Source organism: Phalangium opilio, unplaced genomic scaffold, assembly GCF_054372755.1.
Source record: "Phalangium opilio isolate 3A_F unplaced genomic scaffold, DU_Popi_V2 ptg000113l_1, whole genome shotgun sequence".
Taxonomy (NCBI): Eukaryota; Metazoa; Arthropoda; class Arachnida; order Opiliones; family Phalangiidae; genus Phalangium; species Phalangium opilio.
In genome coordinates, this window is record NW_028324209.1 from 7,149,842 (window position 1) to 7,171,428 (window position 21,587).

The 21,587-nt window shown below is 39.6% G+C and overlaps 4 protein-coding genes across 4 annotated transcripts; 1 reads left to right on the top strand and 3 right to left on the bottom strand.

The window, feature by feature from the left end:
* Nucleotides 1–8,090: 8,090 nt before the first annotated feature.
* Nucleotides 8,091–13,657, top strand: LOC149623634 (uncharacterized). The gene is made up of 4 exons (XM_089853299.1): nucleotides 8,091–8,533; nucleotides 9,486–10,256; nucleotides 10,812–11,091; nucleotides 11,204–13,657. Exons 1-4 carry the CDS (start codon nucleotides 8,091–8,093, stop codon nucleotides 13,655–13,657), a joined length of 3,948 nt encoding a protein of 1,315 aa, XP_089709425.1.
* Nucleotides 13,658–14,511: 854 nt separating this feature from the next.
* On the bottom strand, nucleotides 14,512–15,816 carry LOC149623635 (uncharacterized protein F54H12.2-like). Its single transcript, XM_089853300.1, has one exon. It carries the CDS (start codon nucleotides 15,814–15,816, stop codon nucleotides 14,512–14,514), a length of 1,305 nt encoding a protein of 434 aa, XP_089709426.1.
* A 1,877-nt stretch (nucleotides 15,817–17,693) lies between these two features.
* On the bottom strand, nucleotides 17,694–19,260 carry LOC149623636 (uncharacterized). The gene is made up of 2 exons (XM_089852419.1): nucleotides 19,134–19,260; nucleotides 17,694–19,059 (listed from the first exon to the last, which is right to left on the bottom strand). The coding sequence occupies exon 2, from the start codon at nucleotides 19,020–19,022 to the stop codon at nucleotides 18,462–18,464; it is 561 nt and encodes a 186-aa protein (XP_089708545.1). The 5' UTR covers nucleotides 19,023–19,059; nucleotides 19,134–19,260; the 3' UTR covers nucleotides 17,694–18,461.
* A 79-nt stretch (nucleotides 19,261–19,339) lies between these two features.
* Nucleotides 19,340–20,687, bottom strand: LOC149623637 (uncharacterized). The gene is made up of 2 exons (XM_089852421.1): nucleotides 20,638–20,687; nucleotides 19,340–19,932 (listed from the first exon to the last, which is right to left on the bottom strand). Exons 1-2 carry the CDS (start codon nucleotides 20,652–20,654, stop codon nucleotides 19,422–19,424), a joined length of 528 nt encoding a protein of 175 aa, XP_089708547.1. The 5' UTR covers nucleotides 20,655–20,687; the 3' UTR covers nucleotides 19,340–19,421.
* Between the last annotated feature and the right edge of the window lie 900 nt (nucleotides 20,688–21,587).

The window sequence follows — 21,587 nt, forward strand, 5'->3', positions numbered from 1 at the left end:
CCCACCCGCTATGCTAAGCTCTATGAGGAAAATCGTCGCTTGTCCCACGGTCCGAACAACCCCTCAAACGTTTTTGTACACAATCCACAAAAACACTTTTTTTTTCTACATCTGCTGGAATTTTGCACATCCCACTATCAAAATTAATAGTTCGCGAATCGAAAATAAGTTTTAACAGAAGTCCATAACCCTTTTGTGATGGACTCCTGGTATATGAACTCCCTAAGCCAACACATCCCATGCCATGGATAAATGATTCGTCACTCTACTACAGGATGTGCAACTCCCTGTTCTAAAAAGTAGTATTTTCGATACTAACGCTACCTGGCTACCAATGCTGGAAAGAATTGCGTGAAAAATAAAAAATATACTGCCATAAGTAAAAAAAACAAGTCTCATCGTCGATTGTGTTGTCTGTTCAAAGGAACTCAATTATTATTTTCTTATGTCCAGTGCTTTTCTATTTTTCAAAGACATATTTAATGGATTTTGGTACAAATGGCGAGTTGCCTGGTTACCAGGCACTCCGCAAGATGAGTTAGAGTTACAGAAAATTTGTTGTAGTGAATGTTACAGGAATAAACGACTAATTATTAGAAGTACTTTTTATTTTTCATTCAAGGCTTTCCAGGACTATTAACCAGTCGGCGCTAGTATCGAAAATTATAGTTTTTAGTATAGGGAGTTGCACATCCTACAGTGAGAAGCCTTAATCCATGCGCTTCACACCTAATCGTTCTTATTCACGCAGTATTTACGTATATTTCAACTCAATCTAAGATTTAAATAATGCGTTTTCTTAGTCGGAGCTAAAGGGTTGAGAGTAGTTCTAATGTAAATCTTATGTTTGTAATGGATTGCTTACAAAACGCACGGCATTAGCTTCTATTTTAACCTAAATTTGGTTTGAATTTCTATACTGAAAGCTATTTGTACATAGAATCACCATTAACGTAAAAACTTGCAAATAAAACTGCAATAGAAAATATATCCATTACGTGACCGACAATATGAATATGATACGTTTCTGGCAGTGATTTTAAGAAAGGGTTGAAACCTCACCCACCTAAACGTCAGACCCCTCTTTAGCCAATCAGGTTCATTCCCCACTGTCCACTCTGTAATTTTGGCGCTATTTTACTGGAAAAGGGGAGGGGGATCAGTTTCAAGCCACATACCATGCACAGACCTCTCCCAGAAAGGAATTTGCCTAATTTTCACAGAGAATGTTTTGTACTACCTGACAATGTTGTGTCACGTGGGAGACACTAGTATTTCAGTTTAAATCAGTACTAGACTAACTTGCCCATGGGCAGTCTTAATAGCATTTAATAAATATATATATTGATTTCAGACAAGGAGGATCCATACCATTTACACAAGGAGGTCTGGCTTTTGACTCCACTAGGGAGTCTGGCCCTTCTTGTGTAACACCTGAAGCCTGGCCTCCTTATGTAAATGGTATGAATCCTTCTAGTATGAAAACTACGCAAATATAATGGGGCCCCTCCATATGGCCCCTAGGCAAGTGCCCATCTGGCCCTATGGTTTATATGGCACTGACACATAGTCTGCCAACACTGCACTAAAGCAAAAGCTATCTATAAATAAATAAAACGAAGTCACAAAATATTTTTTTCCTGTCCTTTTGTTGAAGACGAAGTCCATGATAATGGCCATAAAAAGTGAAAAAAATTGTTATAGGAATAGCATAGCCCTATAACGCATAAGTATGGGTGTGCGTTGATTTCTTTTTTAGTATCGCTATTGTCCAAGCGAAACAACATAAATAAATTAAAGGCCGACTTCCAACGAAAAGGGTTCTAGCGAACTGAAAACCGAGCATCGAGATTAACAATGGAGCGACCGTGCGATTTTCGAATCCCCGCTGAGGCAAAAGTTGGAAGGGTTCTAGCTAACTGAAAGCCGTGCAATGTGGTTCTAGCGAACTGAAGATGAACAATAGAAATCCTTTTAAATTTATTTCCTCTCGAATTTTTGCTTTCCCCTGAAGGCAATTCTCTATTGTGTATCTTCAGTTCGCTAGAACCACATTGCACGGTTTTCAGTTAGCTAGAACGCTTCCAACTTTTGCCCCAGCGGGGATTCGAAAATCAGCACGGTCGCTCCATTGTTAGTCTCGATGCTCGGTTTTCAGTTCGCCATCTTCGATTATAAGTTTCTCCTCCAATCTACAACAGAATTGTGTGATTTCCTACCTTGGTCAAGTGAGTTACACGTAGAGATCACGTGTGATGATACCAGTTTCAGGCATCGAGGAGACGCCCTATGCGAGAACTACACGGCCAGGAGGTCCCCTTTATCGTTTTATAAAGAATACTTCTAGTAAATATCTTTTACATCCATACTTACCGAGCATATGATAGTCTTATGACAAAATCAATCGTTAAACTAAGAAAACAGTTCGTTTTGGTTCTGTTTTAATAGGTTACTAGAAAGCTCGACCAGTTCTAGGGGTGTGCAACGATTGAAATGTCATCAAAGAAGACAAGCTTGAACGTCACGAAATATGCAATATGCTTAGTAAAACTAAGGAATTATTGAAACCAAAATAGCATTATGATAAAAATGAATTTCAAACTAATGCAAAATATCATTTTAGCGTTATAAAATAGCATTCTGAAAAATGTCACTTTTGCAAATCGACTTTATTTGCACATCAACCCGGTCTAAAATAATAGTCGAGAATAAGTATTAAGTGTGAACTAGCTTCGCCAACACATATTTCCACCTAACACTTAATTGTTCTTATTCACGCATATAGTTTACGTTACATATTTTTCAACTCAAACTAACATTTAAATAATGCGTTTTCTTAGTCGGACCTAAAGGGTTTAGAGTAGTTCTAATGTAAATCTTATATTTCTAATGGATTTCTTACAAAACGAAGGCTTTCAGCTAAATTTCTATACTGAAACCTATTTCGTATTCTTAAACATAGAATCACCATTAACATAAAAAACATGCAAATAAACCTACAATATAAGATACTGTATATCCATTACGTTTCGCAATCCTACGTGACCCATAGACCAAAAATATAATGTTTCTCGTATTGTTTTTAAGGGGTAAGTCAGACCCCTCTTTAGCCAATCAGATTCATTCCTCAATGTCCACTCTGTAATTTCGGCGCTACTTTACTGGAAAAGGGGTGGGGGTTACAGTCTCAAGCCATATCCCATGAACTGACCTCTCCCAGAAAGGAATTCACCTCATTTTCACGAAGAATGTTTTGCCATTCCTATACAGTGCAACCTGACAATTTTTGCCACGTGGTATAGATTAGCACTTCAGTTTGAATCGCTACCTGACATAATTTCATTCGGTCAGGGTCTTTCAACTTTGCACTGAAGTGAATCTATAAATAAATGAGATCGAACTCAGAAATCAGTTGCTTTCCTGTCCTCTTGTGGAATACGAAGTCCACGATAATGATTGGACTATTAATATAAAAAGATCTAATAACAGAACGACAAAATTCAATGACGTGAATCACGTGATAGAACAGTTCTTTTCAGCACATCACAAATCTATTTTCCTGTCCTCTTGTTGAATACGAAGTCTATGCATATGATTTGACCATTAATGAAGTGCTGATAAAGTAGTACAACAAATTTTGATGACGTGAATCACGTGATAGAACAGTTCTTATCTGCATATTATAAATCTATTTTCCTGTCCTCTTGTTGAATACGCAGTCCATGCATATACTTTGACCATTAATAAAGTGCGGATAAAAGAGCACAACAACTTTTTATGACGTGAATCACCTGATTGAACAGTTCTTATCTGCATATTATAAATCTATTTTCCTGTCTCCTTATTGAATACGTAGTCCATGCATATGATTTGATTGACCATTAATAAAGTGCGGTTATAATAGGAGAACAAATTTCGATGACGTGTATCACCTCACGTGATAGAACAGTTCTTATTAGCAGATGATGAATGTATTTTGGTTTGAAAGGCGTCCAAGTTTCTACTTTTGGCCTTTACGATTATTCTATTGTTTGCCCTGGCTGCTTTTCATGTAGTTACTAAAAAAAAATAATATAAGAGTTGTAACTCTTTCGTGCCGAGTCAAGCCCAGCTCCACACCCAACCACTTAATCTTGCGGTTAACAACACCACACCCTCTACAAAAACCAATATAAAAATCGAATAAGCGATAGTATTTCAAAATCGATATCTCCGATTGTTATCGAGAGCATATTGCGCAATTTGTATAATTCTGACAACACTAGCTGCAGGGTTCGAGGCAATCAGGTTTAAACATTATGGAAAAAAAAAATAGACTCTTTAAAATAGCGTCTGGTGTTTGACCACCTTTTGTTTCTTTGGACGAAACAATGATTGGTATGTGGACAACCAAAGACGTTAAATACGGCTGCAAACGAAAGAAACTTTGGTGCAGGCAAGACGTGATATCTAGTTTATTAGGGAGAAGGTATAAATTCAGCCAATTTCCAGCTTCATCTCCAGACCAAACGTAGGTCCTGAGTTAATCCCCGCCTCTAAATTATAACCAGCATCTCATTGGTTCTTGAAAACTCACGTCAGCGCGACGCGAATGACGAAAATTGCGTATTTTCCGACTGAGGAGAGGCGAAATAGCCCGGCCTCCTTTTAGGTCCCCCCTTGTATTTTGAAAGGGGGACTGGGACTATGGCGCGCGTATACTTAGGCATTTTATACCTTCTCCCTAATAAACTAGATATCACTTCTTGGTGCAGGGACAGGTAACTTTGGTGCCCTATTTATAGTCTTTGGATCCACATACCGTATGCACGGAGTTAATTACCCTGTATCTAGCAGACGATATTGCTTCCCCCTTCCCTTGAAAATGGTCTAATGCCATTTGTACTTCGAGGGTATAAAAGTTTTCTTCGGGTACAATGATGTCGTTACTAATATACTCCCCAATTCCGGTTATAAAATGAAAATCAAACTTTGGGTAGATCATAATGCTGTACACTTCCTGTAATGTAATGCCTACTTCCGGTCTCGCAATATTCACTTTCATTCCAATAAATAAATGCATTCCCCTTCGAAATATGGCGTTTATTCGACAAATATTCTTTGAAAAATAAGTTTTTTATAATCAAATTAAATCACCTTTATTTATGTATAATTAAAAATAGTCAACTTAAATTAAAGAGGTCATTTAATTAAATACCCTAAATCGTTTCTAAAAATATGTTTCTCTATATTAGACCTTTAATAAAGCTCGAAACAATGGAAAGGGCGTGAAAAAATCAATTCTTAGCCCGATACATATTTTAAGGGAAAGTATCAAGACTTCAATAAGAAAAAAAGGCAAGATCATTTTAAGTTTTAGTTTCTAAATTCTGATCTCCGCAGTTTCCTTTTGTTCGTTTCTCTATCATCAGAGTTTATTGTCTTATATACCACAGGCTTTCAAAATTTACACCCCTGTTTTGAAAAGAACAATATAATATAAGAGATTAAAGTTTCCTATATAAGAGCCGGTTTTATCTCTGGACTCACTGTTCTTAAATTATATACTCGTACCAGAAGGGGATAATAGAAGAAGTATGACACTCTGTATCCTAGACAATAGTAAAGTAACATTATTGGTCCCAGGCTCATGCTCAACCTTTTAGTTTACTCTCAGGCTCATCACACTTCATATGGGCATCGCACCATGCTAAGGTGAATTCTATAACAGTTTGGTATCAAATCCTTAGCAATCAACCCACAAACCTTGATTGTCTTGACGTGGGACAAAAATTCACAAGCGCATTCGCCTTGGCAAATAGTTAAACGCTTATAGAGTTATGATGAGGGGACTATTTACGGTGTATGTGATTCGGTTTAGTAACCTTGCTCCAAATGTAAAATGATGTTGGGAAGAATGTTAAAATAGAGCATAAGTTTATAAGATATGTTCCATAAGTATGTCACTGCCCATACTTCGTAATGTTAGAGGCTTAATGAGAGCTAGTTCAAGAACGACGTGAGAATTGACTACACTCGGTTTTGCAGTCCATACTCCTCTTTAGTCTGTACTACTAGGCGTCGCTTTACGAGAATTTACCCGCTTTGTGGTGGTACACTTCTCTCGAAGAGAAGTATTATATCCTTCTGCTCGTACCTAGACTTTTGTTACCGAGAAAAAAGAAAAAAAAAGAAATTTAAGCATATATACGACAATGATAAAAAAGTCGCTGATTAACGTTACGAGTTCAAGGAATTATATTTATTTGGCTCGCCTACTTTTAAAAGTTTTTAAAAAGCAACCCACAAGAGTCGCTTGCTCGAGAGTCAAGTTTTTTTTTCTATTTTCCTTTTTTTCAATTGTTTCGCATCAGTTCATCCTGTGGGTAAGATTCCGTGAATTTCGAAAATTCTATTTTGGAAAAATGTGTTTTTACTTTTTAATATTCTTTCCTTTTAAATGAACGTACTCTTTTTCTTTTTGGAAGAGAAATTATTCGTTAATTAAAATTTCTTAGGGTAGGGTATTCAGGATTGGTGGTAGCCAGTGACCTTTACAATTTCATTTTTGGGTTGAATAGCATTCCCAATATAGTTAGTGACCTTTCCAAATTTGCGTTGAGTAACATTAACAAAGGTCGTTATGGCTTGCAACCTATAATTAATAAGGTAATAATAACACGCCTCATTGGCTTTGTTTGTCAATAACCTTCTAATCGCGGAAGTTAAAAGCGTAATTAGAGAAAACCAACCTTATCTAACCAAACCTAACCGAAGAAAGTAGAAAGAAATGGAGTATAGAAGCTAATAGATACTATCAAGAAGTGATATCTAGTTTATTAGGGAAAAGGTGTAAGATGCCTAAGTATTCACGCGTCATAGTCCCAGTCCCCCTTTCAAAATACAAGGGGGGGGGGGCGTAAAAGGAGGCCGGGCTATTTCGCCTCTCCTCAGTCGGAAAATACGTAATGTTCGTCATTAGCGTCTCGCTGACGTTGAGTTTTTAAGAACCAATGAGATGCTGGTTGTAATTTAGAGGCGGGGATTAACTGCGGGCCTACGTTTGGACTGGAGATAAAGCTGGAAAAGTGGCGAATTTATACCTTCTCCCTAATAAACTAGATATCATTTCTTGATACTATTCCCCAATAAACCAAAGCATTAATCTAATAGATATAATGTATTGATATCGTAGTACTATTTCTGATATCTATGATTATATCATCCCTTACCCTCCCTTTAAGGGAAGTTCTCTATTGTTATTACTTTTTAAAATTATTTCCTGTATTATACTCGTGGACACTCGGAATAGATACAAACTACTTTCTTTTCAATATGGAATAACAGTAGGTAACGATCCGCTGTAAGTTCATCAGTACATCATTTCTGAATTAGTAGTATACAAATGTTCCTTTCATGCCAGTGACACCCTGTTGACGCCTGACACCCTGTTGACGCCTGACACCCCGTTGACGCCTGACACCCTCTTGGCGCCTGACACCCAAATTGGCGCCGGACACCAAGATGGCGTCCTCACGCCAGATTTTTCGGTAGGGAAAAACTAGGGGAAAGCTTGAACCCATGTTGACTTTGTGAATGGCGTGGAAATTTTCAATTTCGGCGGGGAAAACCAGGGGAAAGCTTGACACCATGTTGACTTTGTGAATGGCGTGGAAATTTTCAGGGATAATTCCATGACGTGGCTGGGGAAATTAAGAAAATCAGGCGTCATATTAACTTTCGGCGTTGTGACCGAAATATACATGATAGGACGTGTGATAGGATGGTATAAAAGACGGGGTAGGTTTAAAGATAAGGTACAACTCTCCAGGCCTTTCTCCAAGACGACGTATATTGACAACTTTGCGACTTTCCAGGACATTTGAAAAATGTATGTACAATTCATTTTTACTTCAATTCTTAATATTATAGTTAAACCCTTTACCCTCTTAACTTATTGAATGTATCTCTTCAGGGATAACACCCACATGTTCGAGCTTTCCCACACCAAATCATGCAGCATTACACCGGACTGTAAGGTTAGACTCGGAATGACCGACGAGTCAACTGGGATCTCGCTGAGTGAAGTTGAATACCTTCAACTTTACAATATGCGCGATGTCGTCAACGATTTCTTCGAGAGGGATGATGCCGAACCCAGCACCCACTTCTTCGATGGATCGGAGGAGAGACGCATTCAACTCGTTACCTATCAGGAGAGGAAAATGCTGAACATCAGACAGATGGTACGGGGTAAGGGGGCGGACTACGCAAACCTCTACCCGACCAAGACAGGATTCGCCATAGGCCCATATTTATGGGAAAAGTTGCTAGGAGTACACGTCCAAATAATAACGTTCATCGCCGAGGCAAAAAGGGTGGATGCACTCATCAGGGAAACGGTCACCCAACAGCTGACCGACCTCATCGCTGGCAGCTGTAATGGATGTCTTATCGACCACCCCTCGCAACTGGAACATGACTGTATCATGGAGGAATGGAGGGACCGAGTAGACATGCATTATTGTAACGCCGTGTCCAAATTAAATTTAGAGTTAATTGTTAACTCCTTTAACAATAAAACATTTTTAAGCCCTACATTCTGTAGGCAGATGCTTACAAGAAATGTTTTAAATGCTAAACAAAATTTATAAAATATGAATAAAAATTGATTGAATTGACTTAATGTGTTTCTAATTGTTGGTAGGCCTATCTTAATCCTTATAACACCCATAAAATATTATATTTTTTTTTTATGAAAAGAAAATAAAAAAGAACATAAAATCACTCTTATCATAATACTCCATCTGAAATGATAGGGGAATTAAACTCAGCGTAAAATCTCTCTTATCATAATACTCTATCTATAAGGGTAATGGAATCCCCTATCATCCTTGATGGAATTAAACTCAAAAACTTTATCCCGACCAATTAACAGATAATAGAAGTAAACATGATTTGAAATTATAAAAGATCGATTTTATTACTCCTTCACATATAAACTGAACGAATATTTGAACTTAATTGTATGACAGCAAATAAAAAATATGACAATGATATTTCCCCTACAAATTCCCCCGAGGATATGAACAAATGTTTGAACTTTTTAAAAGTATGGATTGACTGTAAATAATAAAGATGGAAAATACATTTCCTAAACACAAAAATTTCAAAGCATATACCAAGGATAAAACCCATTTCCAAATCAGGCGGGTAAATTTCCTGATCGAGCAAGTTCAAATAAAGAAGTAAATCAATTTCAGAAATATGGCGGGTCGACTTTCGAACCACACTCGCTTATGCGTTTAATTCATTTCTAATGTCAACATGATTAGACTATAAAAAGATCCCTCAAAGATTAGATAGTACTTTATTCTGTTCCTGACTCCAGACCTAGACGCTCCTAAGCTACTATCCAGATAAAAGTATTTTGCAGAGGGTGAGATTTTACTTTCTTTTACAAGTCTTGTGAGATAGTTTAAGTTTAAATTAAATTAAATTGTAAGAATGTTCGAGTGTAACGTTTGCAAGAGTCAGTTTTCAAAGAATAAGGCCCTCATGAGACATAATCGTGAAAAACATGAGGGAATTAAATATTCCTGCGATGACTGCTCTGCAGTTTACACGAGGCGTGCAAACTTAGTACTGCACCAGGCTAAGTTTCACGGTGTTAAAAGACGTAAAATAGAAAACCCCACGGATGTTGCCGGTCCTTCGACCGCCCCTGTTCGAGACCCCCGCCCCGTTTCGGTCGACGACTCTAGAGCGTCGGCGAGTTTTTCACAGCCCACTCTAGCTGACTTGACCAAGCGGGAGACCAAAGCGCTACAAGCTCTCATGGAGCGATACGATGTAACATTGAAGAAACCCCAGCCGAAGGAACCTGCAACCACCACGCCGGACAACCCTCCGCCGTCGGTACTCTCATGCCACATCTGCGATAAGCGGTTCAACGGCCACGACGAGTTGAACGCCCATATGCCGGAACACTATCAATATCCCGACTCCCTGGACGATCTAACAAACCAAGAGAACCAGGATCTCCACGACTTTATGGATACGGTGGAAGTAGACAATCCACAACCCATCACCGCCCCACTTGACGCACCTATACCTGATCAACTGGAGGAGTTGGACGTATTACATAATGCGATCTTCTGCGCTAGATTTACACCGGCAGCGGTGGAAACCGATGTAGACCTTTATGTTAACAGACATAGGGCGGCTATAGAAAAGTATCTTAAAGATAAATTAGCTCAGGAAAAAGGGATAAAATGGTATTTAACTGTTCGGGTACGTTACACGCGGGAATTGGGGAATTCCGAACAGGATGTGGAATGTTTAATTTATCATAGGACTCGAAATCTCTCCATTCTAACCCCTGACGTTATTCCCGGACAAATAGATTTAGGAGTTTTAACTTTAAAACGTTTAATTGAGGAGTACGAGGCGCAAGGTAGTGGTTGGGTACTTGATAGAATTATGTTCCTTCAAATTAATATTATAGCATATATTCCATTACGCGGGGGAACGTATTTCGAAACCCCTAAATACCTTGCCTCTAAATTAGCACTTCTTAATATAAAAAACTCGGATAATAAGTGTTTCCTCTGGTCGATTTTAGCCCATTTACATCCCGTTAACTATACTAATCACCCTTATCGTGTTGAAAAGTATCTACAATTCCAAAACGAATTAGACCTGACAGGGCTTAAATTCCCCGTAGAGGTAAATGCAAGGGTGCTGGAAAAGTTTGAGCAGTTAAATGATTTATCTGTTAATATCTTTGGCTATGAAAATGAGGTTTTCCCACTCTATATTAGTTCGAACAGGGTCGAAGAAGGCCGACAAATAGATTTGCTGCTACTAAACCAGGGGGAAAAGAAGCATTTCTGTTTAATACGTAGTTTGAGCCGCCTTATGTCTTCGTTAACCAAACATAGGACTAAGGCATTCTACTGCCGTTATTGTCTCCATCGTTTCTCTGGTGATAACGCCGAACGGAACCACAAAGAACATGTCAAAGAGTGCAGGATACATGGACCGCAAAAAATCGAAATGCCAGTAAAAGAACCAATCCTGGAGTTTAAAAACATCGCCTGGCAACAAAAAGTAAGTTCCATTTATTATTATTTTCACCTAAGAAACGGATTAAACACGTGTTAGAGCATATGATGTAAAATCCACTGCGTGATATCAATGTTTGCTATTTCTATTCCTCTAGGTTAAATTCGTTATCTATGCTGATTTCGAGTCGATCTTAAGCAAAATACACCGATGCGATCCTGACGTTAACCTCTCCTCTACCACAAAAACTTCGCAGCACATTGCCTGCGGGTTCAGTTACGTCATCGTGGGACAGGATGGCTCAGTTTCAAAACCTGTGACGTACCGAGGGATGGATGCTGCGGAAAGGTTTTTGCAGAACCTTCTTCTTGAGGATTCTATCATCCAGGAGAAAATTAAAGCCATCGTACCCATGAACCTATCTAACTCCGAGATGGCGGAATTTTCTTCCGCTCAATTATGTTATCTTTGCGGTAAGGCATTCACCCCTGATGACTGCAAAGTTCGAGACCACGACCACGTGGACGGAGCCTACAGGGGAGCGGCTCATAGTTCCTGTAACTTGAAGTTGAAGACGCTGAAATTCGTTCCGGTGTTCATGCACAATCTCTCCCGCTACGACGCTCACTTGATAATGGACAAAATCGGGCTTTTTAAGAGAGAGCAAATTAGGTGTATCCCGACTAATTCCGAAACCTACATTTCATTTTCCTTGGGCAATCTACGGTTTCTAGACTCCATCAGGTTTATGCCGGCCTCGCTCGAGTCCCTCGTCTCCAACTTGGCCAAGGGAGGTGCGGACAAGTTTAAATGCCTAAACTCTGTCTTCAAACCGGACGAAGTGGAGCATTTACTGAGGAAGCAAGTTTACCCGTACGATTATTTCGACTCCAAGGAGAAGTTCAACGAGACTGAATTACCACCCAAGGAGGCCTTTTTCAACTCTCTGACCGATGAAAAGGTTAGTGATGAGGATTATTCTCAGGCTCAAACAGTTTGGGAAAAATTCCGAGTCGCTAACCTCGGCGAGTACCATGATCTATACGTAAAGACAGACGTTTTGCTCTTGGCGGACGTATTTGAAAACTTCCGAGCCATGTGCCTAGAATACTATAAATTAGACTGCGCTCATGCCTTTACCGGTCCCGGTTTTGCTTGGCAGAGTGCCTTACGTATGACGGGGGTTAAACTTGAACTTTTAACAGACCCTGATATGCACCTTTTTATCGAGAAGGGAATTAGGGGAGGAGTTTCTCTGATAACCCACAGGTTGGCCGAGGCAAATAACAAACATCTTCCTGAGACCTACGACGCTTCGAAACCTAGTTCCTACATCACCTACCTCGACTGTAACAATCTTTATGGAACAGTAATGTGCCACCATCTACCTATGAGGGGTTTTCGATGGTTGCAACCATGTCAGGATTTCACGAGAGAAGTTATTCTTAATCACCCTGACGATGACCCTCAGGGTTTCATTCTAGAAGTAGATCTTGAATATCCAGAAAGTTTACACGAAGAACATAATTGTCTCCCCCTCGCCCCTGAAAGGCGTGTTATTACCGCCGGCGAACTATCTCCATATTCAATAGACCAATTGAACAAACTAAAACTTAAGATTAAAGACAGTCATCCCAAATTAGTTCCCACGCTTTATAACAGAGAAAAATACGTGCTCCATTACCGGAATCTCAAGTTCTACCTCGCTAAGGGTATGAAATTAGTGAAAGTTCACCGTATCCTCACGTTTGAACAAGGGGCTTGGTTAAAACCCTTTATCGAGTTTAACACAGAGAAGAGGAAGATGGCTGCAAACACGTTTGAGAAGGACTTTTTCAAACTTTGCAACAACTCCGTGTTTGGAAAAACAATGGAAAACCTGAGGAACCGAATAAACTTTGATCTTGTTCAGACCCGGGAGAGGGCTATCAAGAAGGCGAATTCTCCGACGTTCGAAAGGTTCACCATCTTCAAGAATGACCTAGTTGGAATTCACCGACTCAAGAAATCCCTGACTTTAGACCGACCCATTTACACAGGCTTCACCATTTTAGACTTGTCGAAACTGGTTATGTATGATTTTCATTATAACACAGTCCGTGCTAAATATGGCGAAGCCGCCAAACTTCTTTTCACGGATACCGATTCCTTGACGTACCATATCTTCACCGACGACCTTCCTCGGGACTTTGCCGAGAACAAGGAGATGTACGACTTCTCCGACTACCCCAGGGACCATCCACTCTTTAGTGAGGAGAACAAGAAGGTTCTGGGGAAGTTTAAAGATGAACTCAATGGAGTACAAATCCAGGAGTTCTGTGGACTCCGTCCGAAGATGTACTCCATCCTGTCGTCGAAGGGGGAGAAGAAAACAGCGAAGGGGGTTTGTCGTCGTGTGGTAAAGAAGAAGATACGTCACGCCGACTACAAGGAATCCCTACTTCAACGCAATCTCACCGTTGAAGAAATGAAGAGGATTGTAAGTCAGAAGCATGAACTGTTCTCGGTAACTCAGAGAAAGCTTGCCCTGAACCCGTGCGATGATAAGCGATACATCATCGACGGTGTATCCACTTACTCGTTAGGGCACTTTAAAATTAGGGACCTATAAAAGCGAGTTTTCCTCCGTGGCCCGGTTTCTCTCTTGAATTATTTTTGAATTGTGAAACTTAAATATCTTAAGAAATAACTTAGAATTGTATAACTTAAATAACTTTCGTGTAAATATGTAAATGTAAATATGTATAAACTTTTTTTTTTCTTTTAATAAATTTTTGAATGTTGTTGAAAATAAATATATTATGTTAAAGTATTCTTATTCAAATTTTTCCTACTCTTTTAATTTTTCATGTACGAGGAGATGGGGCCCGACCTCCCCGCGAGACGGCGCGCGCGAGTGAATTAATCCGCGCGGGAAAATATTTAAATCCCGCGCGCGTGCGCGACGCGTGGTTATCTGTAAAAAAAAAAAAAATTGAAGACTCTGTATTTGTTTTAAAAAAATTTTATTGAAAATCTCTTATACATAAATTCCGATATCATTTTATCATTCGTATCTTTATCAGTTTTAAACTTTGAACAAATATCAAACAATTTAATACCTCTACATCTGAACAAAGAAAAATAAATACAATATCCACCACAAGTATTGGAGAAATCTCCTTGAAACTGCTTTGAATTAAAAGTTACAGTAAGACTATTACGTTCCACGAAATCATTAAATTCAAACATGTCGGGAGGGTTTCCGAAACTGTCGAAAAACTCTGTATTTTGCCGACTTGAAAAATATATACATGTCCAATGCATGCCTTCAGTCTTTGACGAGCCAGTATTTACAATATAGAGTGAAGGGAAAAATTTTACTTTCCGGGGAAGCTGGTCGGCGGCAAAAACACCTCGAAACAGATCTTTGGTGAATTTATCCTTTTGCATAATTTTAGTTATTTGCAGTGTGTCCATTTCTTTTCAATTGTAATCGTAAATAACTGTTCTATTTTTATCAATCTCGATTAAATTCTGAAACTCAGAGTAATATAGAACTGTGATAGTCTTGGGCAAGTCCTTGGCGAATTTTAATTCCAATCGCAAGTTACCATTCCTTATCAATTGAAATTGAGAAGTTGAACTACTGAGGTCGGCGCTTAAATCAAAAGCAAATATGCAATTCCCATTGGGGAATTCCTCCCGTGAAATGTAATTTCCCTCGTCCAATAACCATTGAGAGGTTTGAGTAAAGAGATTAGTATAAGATCTCATATATTGACCACCAGAAAAGTTCGGGGTAAGAGGTTTATGAGGGACGCTAGCTCCGTCAAGGTACAAGGCAATATGATTTAAATCAAAATGTTGAAAATTAAACGGGGACTTTTTGTATTCACCCAAATAAGCATTCTGATCTACAAGAGCGAAAAGAACTCTTTTAGGTAGTTGACCCATGAATAAATTATCTCTAACGCATATTTTGGTACCACTGTTAATTGAAAAAGAGTTACATTCCGTGCGAATAATTGGATATTTCATAGTTGCCAGTTCCAGACATTTGGCATGCGCTATAAGTACTTCCGAGGGTAATTTTACTTTGCGAACATAAAGAGATGCCAACTCGTAAACTACTTTCCATTTAACCGCCCCTTCCGCGTGTATGCAAAATTCGTTTGGACTTTTAACAAACTTGAATTTAAGATCCGTCATATTTGGAATATATCTAGGTTGTTGACAAAGATCCAAGTGTACAGTTCCTACCATATCGATTGTTCCATTTCTAGCAAAGGCTGCTCTTGTTTTAAATCCACCGTTCTCATCCAACGCGTCAAATTTTCCAGCTGTGTCTTTGTAAAACATGGAACTAGTAAGAAAACTAGTTTTGGCCGGTCCTCCGAATGTCACCGCCGTTTGAAACATGGCCTTGTACGGATAGTTTTGCGGTGAAGGTGTAACCGATCTCTCTTGCGCCGAAAGGTGTACTTCGCTGAAAAGACTATGCAGGAAATTATTTACCGGTCCCACTTTATCAGCAGCGGCCGGAATTGTAGTCCCATCAGCCGGGTTAACAATCCTGACTTGGAGATGTAGTAAAGTCTTGGACAAGTCCAAATACGCGTCGGAACTACCAGCTACGGTAAACGTGATTGTCGAATTTTCGTTAATGTTCGATATTGGGCTGTATTCGACCCATTCTCCACTCAGAATACTGGTATTGGTAAGGGGTACGTCGAAAAGTTCGACTTCGCTACTGATTGACCCATGCGAACCGGGATGGACATGTGTCATTATATTTTTTAGGTAAAAATATCTGGATGTTTAAAGGGTGTTGCTTTCCTCTTCCTTGTCACGACTGAACTGACGAGTGATTTAGACCTACGCCTCCTTTTATTACCATTCCCCGTCATTTTTCGGATTTCTTCCGCCGCACTAAGGGCGACGTCTTTAGCCGCGGCTTTTCCATGAGATTTTACAGATGCTTTTACAGGAATCCCGCTAGCTACGTCAGTCACGACCTTCGCACCTGTGTTCAAAAACTTTTTACCGAGGTATGTGGCGCCCCTTTTGAGTAGAGGCATAGCCCTGCGAAAGGCCGATGAAATCAGGTTTCCCAGTCCGTAGCCGTGTTGCACCGGCAGTCCCCTGTATACTGCCAAAGAATTACCAATTTGGGAATGAAAGTGTTTATAATAATCAAATTTCCCACCATGTCCGATCTGGTTTAAAAAGTGTTGATCGTAGTCCGATTGGTTAAAGGACATATTTGATTTGACGATGTTCTTCATCTAACACTTCAAGTGTGAATGATATTCGAGTCCGTTTACCTTTTAATTTATAACGGTGACCACATCCTACGTGGTCTAAAATGTAGCGTAACGTGAACTCTCCCTCTAGCGAACTCTATAGGAGTACCGAGCTCACTCATTATGTTAACTTCAATTGACTGGAAAGTATTGCAGGCGACGGGGAGGTAGTGTGGTCTAGGAAAATCTTTGTCTACCGTTTCTCCGTCATTACCCTGCACGCTAACGATTCTGAGTAGAGGTATGTAGACATCCCCCACGGGTCTACTCTCGACCACGTCGCTATAAACAAAGAGTGAATGAACTCCTGCGTCGAGGTCAAAGGGGTACTTAGCTATGGTAGACTGAGAAAAAGTCGTGGATTCTGTGGAATCTCTCGAAAATCCGAGAATAACAGCTAACTCCCCCGGTATAGTTAACAAATAATCCTCTTTGAGAGAAATTTGTACTCTTCGTATGCGTTTTATGTAACTAAAGGAATACTTGAGCTGGGCGGGAATTGAAGGTTCACGCGAAATAACGCCTGACACGTCATCCTCGACGTAGTTAAGTTGCTCGATAAGGTCCTGGATATTACCATAATATCCAGCGGGTAACTCTATAATTGTAGAATATACTACTTTACCATTACTCACGAGTATAAGAGAGCATGTCTTACTCAAATTATCCCAAGTGTGCGGGTAGCTAATTTCCGCTAAGCCTACTTCGTAAAATCCTTCCAATTTTACGGGTTCAGGGAGGTATGTCCTGAATTTACTTCTCGTATTGTTGGGAAAATACCTCATCGACGAGTCGGAAGGTAAAGTGATGTAAAAGCTCATACTATATCTATTTCCCGAACCCAACTGTCAAAAGACGGAGAGTATCCTTTCCAACGTACTAGCCTCTCTAACGTCCCGTCGGGTCTGCGACGTTTCCTCAAGATCTTTTCTATTTTAAACACGCTAGAATTTAGGTCTTTACCCACTTTCTGTAATTGTTCCTTGTAAAAAATACCGGTAATTGGTTCCGAATTCAAATCCTGGATCTTATACACCGGTGGACTGCGGGGTAATCTCTCCACCACTTTGAAAAGTTCTTCCGACCACGTGGGCAAGTAACCCTTCTCGAAAATATTCTTATGTTTACTTATCCGAACTACGTCACCAATATCGAAAGGATACTTTAATGGTGGAGAGAAGTCTATATCGCCGTAAAGGTTTTCCCATACCCGTCTGGATGTTTCGGGCGTGACCTCAACAGGTTTACACTTTATGGATCGATGATAATTGTTATTATAAGCTTGAACCATGTCTTTAAGAGCGTCAATGTACTTATAGGTATTGTTTTCCGTAAAATACCGGTACATGCGACTTTTTAGAGTTCTGTTGAACCTTTCAACTATCGTAGCTTTCTGTTCGGAATCCGGGGCAAAGAACTCAATCCCCCTTCTTTTCAACTCTCTCTGAACATCCCTGCATATGAACTCATTTCCGTGGTCACTTTGCACTCGCTTTGGCGATCGACCAGAATCTAGAATAGCCTTAAAAGCCCTAAGGATGGTTGGTCCTTTCTTGTCCTTGGTTGCTACCACAAAGGCGTATTTACTGAAAACGTCAATGCAGCATAGAAGGTATCTGAACCCTTTATTGTGACGAGTTAGGCTTTTCAAATCAGCTAAGTCAATCTGCCACTGTTCATCAATCCCATAAACTATTGTCCTATTTCTCTTAAAGTTTTTTCTAGCATTCCTGTGTAATGTATACGTATCTTGGGTTTTTAAAAATGTCTCTACGTCTTTTACCGTAACCTTTAACCCATCTTCTTTAGCCGCTCGGTATAGCCCGAGAACACTCCCGTAGGAACCCGGGTCAGAAACCTTGGAATAAATCTCTTTTAGTCTATCCATTAAGGGTGCGGTTTGTTACACTACTATAATGCCAGAAGAGAAAGTCGCTAACTTCTATAATTAGGAATATAGCAATTACTAAAACTACAGTTAAAATTTTAGGTGATTTAAAAAATGTGTCTACTAGACTGGCTAACGCCACAAAAGTACCCACCTGGTTATCACAACCTTCCATGTCGGGTTACTTAAAATGAATGAAACGTGGAATGTAAATGAAACGTATTTTATTAAAAAAACAAATGCTACAAGCTTATCCAATTTCTGAAACCTTCACCAGTCTGGGATGGGAAATAATAATCCTCCTTCACCTTCCCCACCTCTTCTTTCTCCACTTTCTCTTTCTCCGCTTCACTTTTTTCAGGTGGGGGTAGGTCTGTTTTTCTAATTTTAATTAATGTTCGCGGTACATTAGCCTCATATAAAAGTTTGTAAAACTGTGAGGCGCCAATGACGAGCGACCGTTTTTTAGAACTCGCCGCAGTGTAAGCCAATAAATCAATTATATTGGAACCGACGATTTTACGATTCTCATATATTAATTCCCCGGCGTGTGTCCATCTTATTTTTGATATATGGTCCATCCATTTATACAAGTTCAAACAATCGACTGCGCTATAGGAGGGAACCGAAGAGACGATTTCAGAACTCCAATTCTGGTTTTTCGCTGGTTTCACTTTCTTCTTTTTCGCCGTTTTACTAATTTCCCTCGAAAGTACGTGGTTATATCTTAATAATTTGTCAGTATCGTTTAATTTAGCATCGTTAATGATAGATTTCAACTTATCATCCTTCTCTAACTCCATCGAAGTGTCGACTTTGAAACCGCTATTTGAATTTAACCTATTATACGTGTCTTCAGAAATTAATAACATTTTTCGCGCCATTTTATTTTATTGCGCGACTTATAGCCGTACCTGCCACTGAGCTGATGATAGATAGTAAGGGTCCAAGGAGTAAAGGGATGAAGCCCCCTTTTTGAATTAGTATTTTCTTCTTTTTTGAATTAGGGATTTTCGACGTAACTCGTCTTATGGCGTGTCGATGTTTCTTCAACCGCCGCTTCTCGTTTTCTGAAAGAGGGACATTACCCTGTAGGATATTTATACAACACTCGGCAATAGATTTTATAGCTTCTTTATTAGCATATTTTATTGCGGCATTTCTCTGACACCCATTACATTTTGATATATAATTTAAAAAATTTAAATGTTCGCGTACTCTCTCCGATGGAGCCATGTGCCTAGCCTCGCGGCTTTCACCAGGGTGCAGTTGTTGTCGTTCCGGTGGTACGTGCAGGCTTTGGGGGTTTCGCAGTCCTCGATGGTGGTCAGTTTCGGGCACCCGTACTCCTCGGCGTTGGTAACGTCCACTCCCAAGACCCTGGATAGAACCAAAGCTTTCTCCGCCCCCTTCGTAACGAAGAATGATGCTTTCTGGCGAATGTACTCGCCTACTTCCTGCAGCGTTTCGTAGGGATAATCTCCCTCCTCGAAACCTAGGTCGCAAATGTTGCGAGACAGCCAGCGAACCTGTCTTTTATCCTTAATAGATAGTTCCGAGAATGGGCATGGTGATTGGAAAATCCAGACGTCGTAGGCTGCCGTCTCCTTCAAGTACATTGAAAGCTCCTTAACGATCCATTCCCCCTTGACCCTGAAAAAGTTCGCTTCCAGGATGGCCGTCATTTCGGTATGAATACCGCTGCTTGTTGCCCTGGAATTATACCTGTTCTTAATCTATGATTATCCGGGGTGTTGGCCTTAAGGTCTACAAAGAGATAACCGTAGGGTTCAGATGTCGCCTGTCTAAACGCGTCCACTACGTATTTGCTATTACCCGGTGAAATTTGTCTCGAAATATTAACAATGGCGGATTGATCACGCGGTGTTTTAAATATGACCAAGTAATGGGCGTTAAGGTTCAGGGTTCGTATTTCCTTTCCAGGGTAATATAGATTCTGCATTAAAATTAGAACAGAAGTGTTTCTATGGTGGGAGCCTCTAATGAAAAGATTTGTCACATCCTTATTATTCGCTATTTCACATAATAGATCGTCTAGTATAACGAAATTCCTCACACTAGCATCTAAGGTGCTAACATCCAATAATCCCTCGTGGAATTCCAAATTCGGGGTATGGGATAGTATGGTACTAAAAAGATTCGACTGATATTCCGTGTAACACCAAATTATTCTTTCTGGGGTAGGTGAAATACATATATCTCTATGCTTAATTAACTCTCCTACAAAAACACTCTTCCCACATCCCGTGACCCCGGCTACGAGTCCGGTAAATGGGTGTTTCATACTTAAATCCATATCGATAAATGAGGAAAAAATGAACCGAACACTGATAATATATCCTAGGGGGAAACTGGCAAGGCTTAACTGAGATGTTTAAAAAGATAATTAGTACTTACAATTTCACTGATTCCATTTCTGTATGATGGGCTGTGTATATCCTGTACAATTCAACGTCTTGGAGAAAGGCCTGGAGAGTTGTACCTTATCTTTAAACCTACCCCGTCTTTTATACCATCCTATCACACGTCCTATCATGTATATTTCGGTCACAACGCCGAAAGTTAATATGACGCCTGATTTTCTTAATTTCCCCAGCCACGTCATGGAATTATCCCTGAAAATTTCCACGCCATTCACAAAGTCAACATGGTGTCAAGCTTTCCCCTGGTTTTCCCCGCCGAAATTGAAAATTTCCACGCCATTCACAAAGTCAACATGGGTTCAAGCTTTCCCCTAGTTTTTCCCTACCGAAAAATCTGGCGTGAGGACGCCATCTTGGTGTCCGGCGCCAATTTGGGTGTCAGGCGCCAAGAGGGTGTCAGGCGTCAACGGGGTGTCAGGCGTCAACAGGGTGTCAGCCGTCAACAGGGTGTCACTGGCATGAAAGGAACATTTGTATACTACTTGAATTGTCTAATGAATAACCTCGTCACGTTTTCTAAAGACAGCAGGTTTTTATTTTTGCAACTGAAATTAATTCCCGATCCTGATCTAATATTACATATATAAAAAAAATCTAAGTTCGATTCGTAGTTGTCTGTGGATGGAAAGCTACATTACAAACTTCTGTATCTAAAATGTTTCGTATTGTATGAATATTTTCATTTTAAACATGAATATCAGCCTAAAAAAGAGGGGTTACTCAAGGTGTTGCTACATTTTTTAAGTGCAAGATAGAATTCATCTAATTACTAATTTATATTCATCAGATTAATAATAATTGGTTTTCCATAATTTTAAATTAAATTTCAAGGTTTTAATTGAATTTAATTATTGTTGCTTTAATTTTGTGAAAAATTGACCACTGACGAGTATTAACCAAGGATATGTATAAATTCAACTCAGT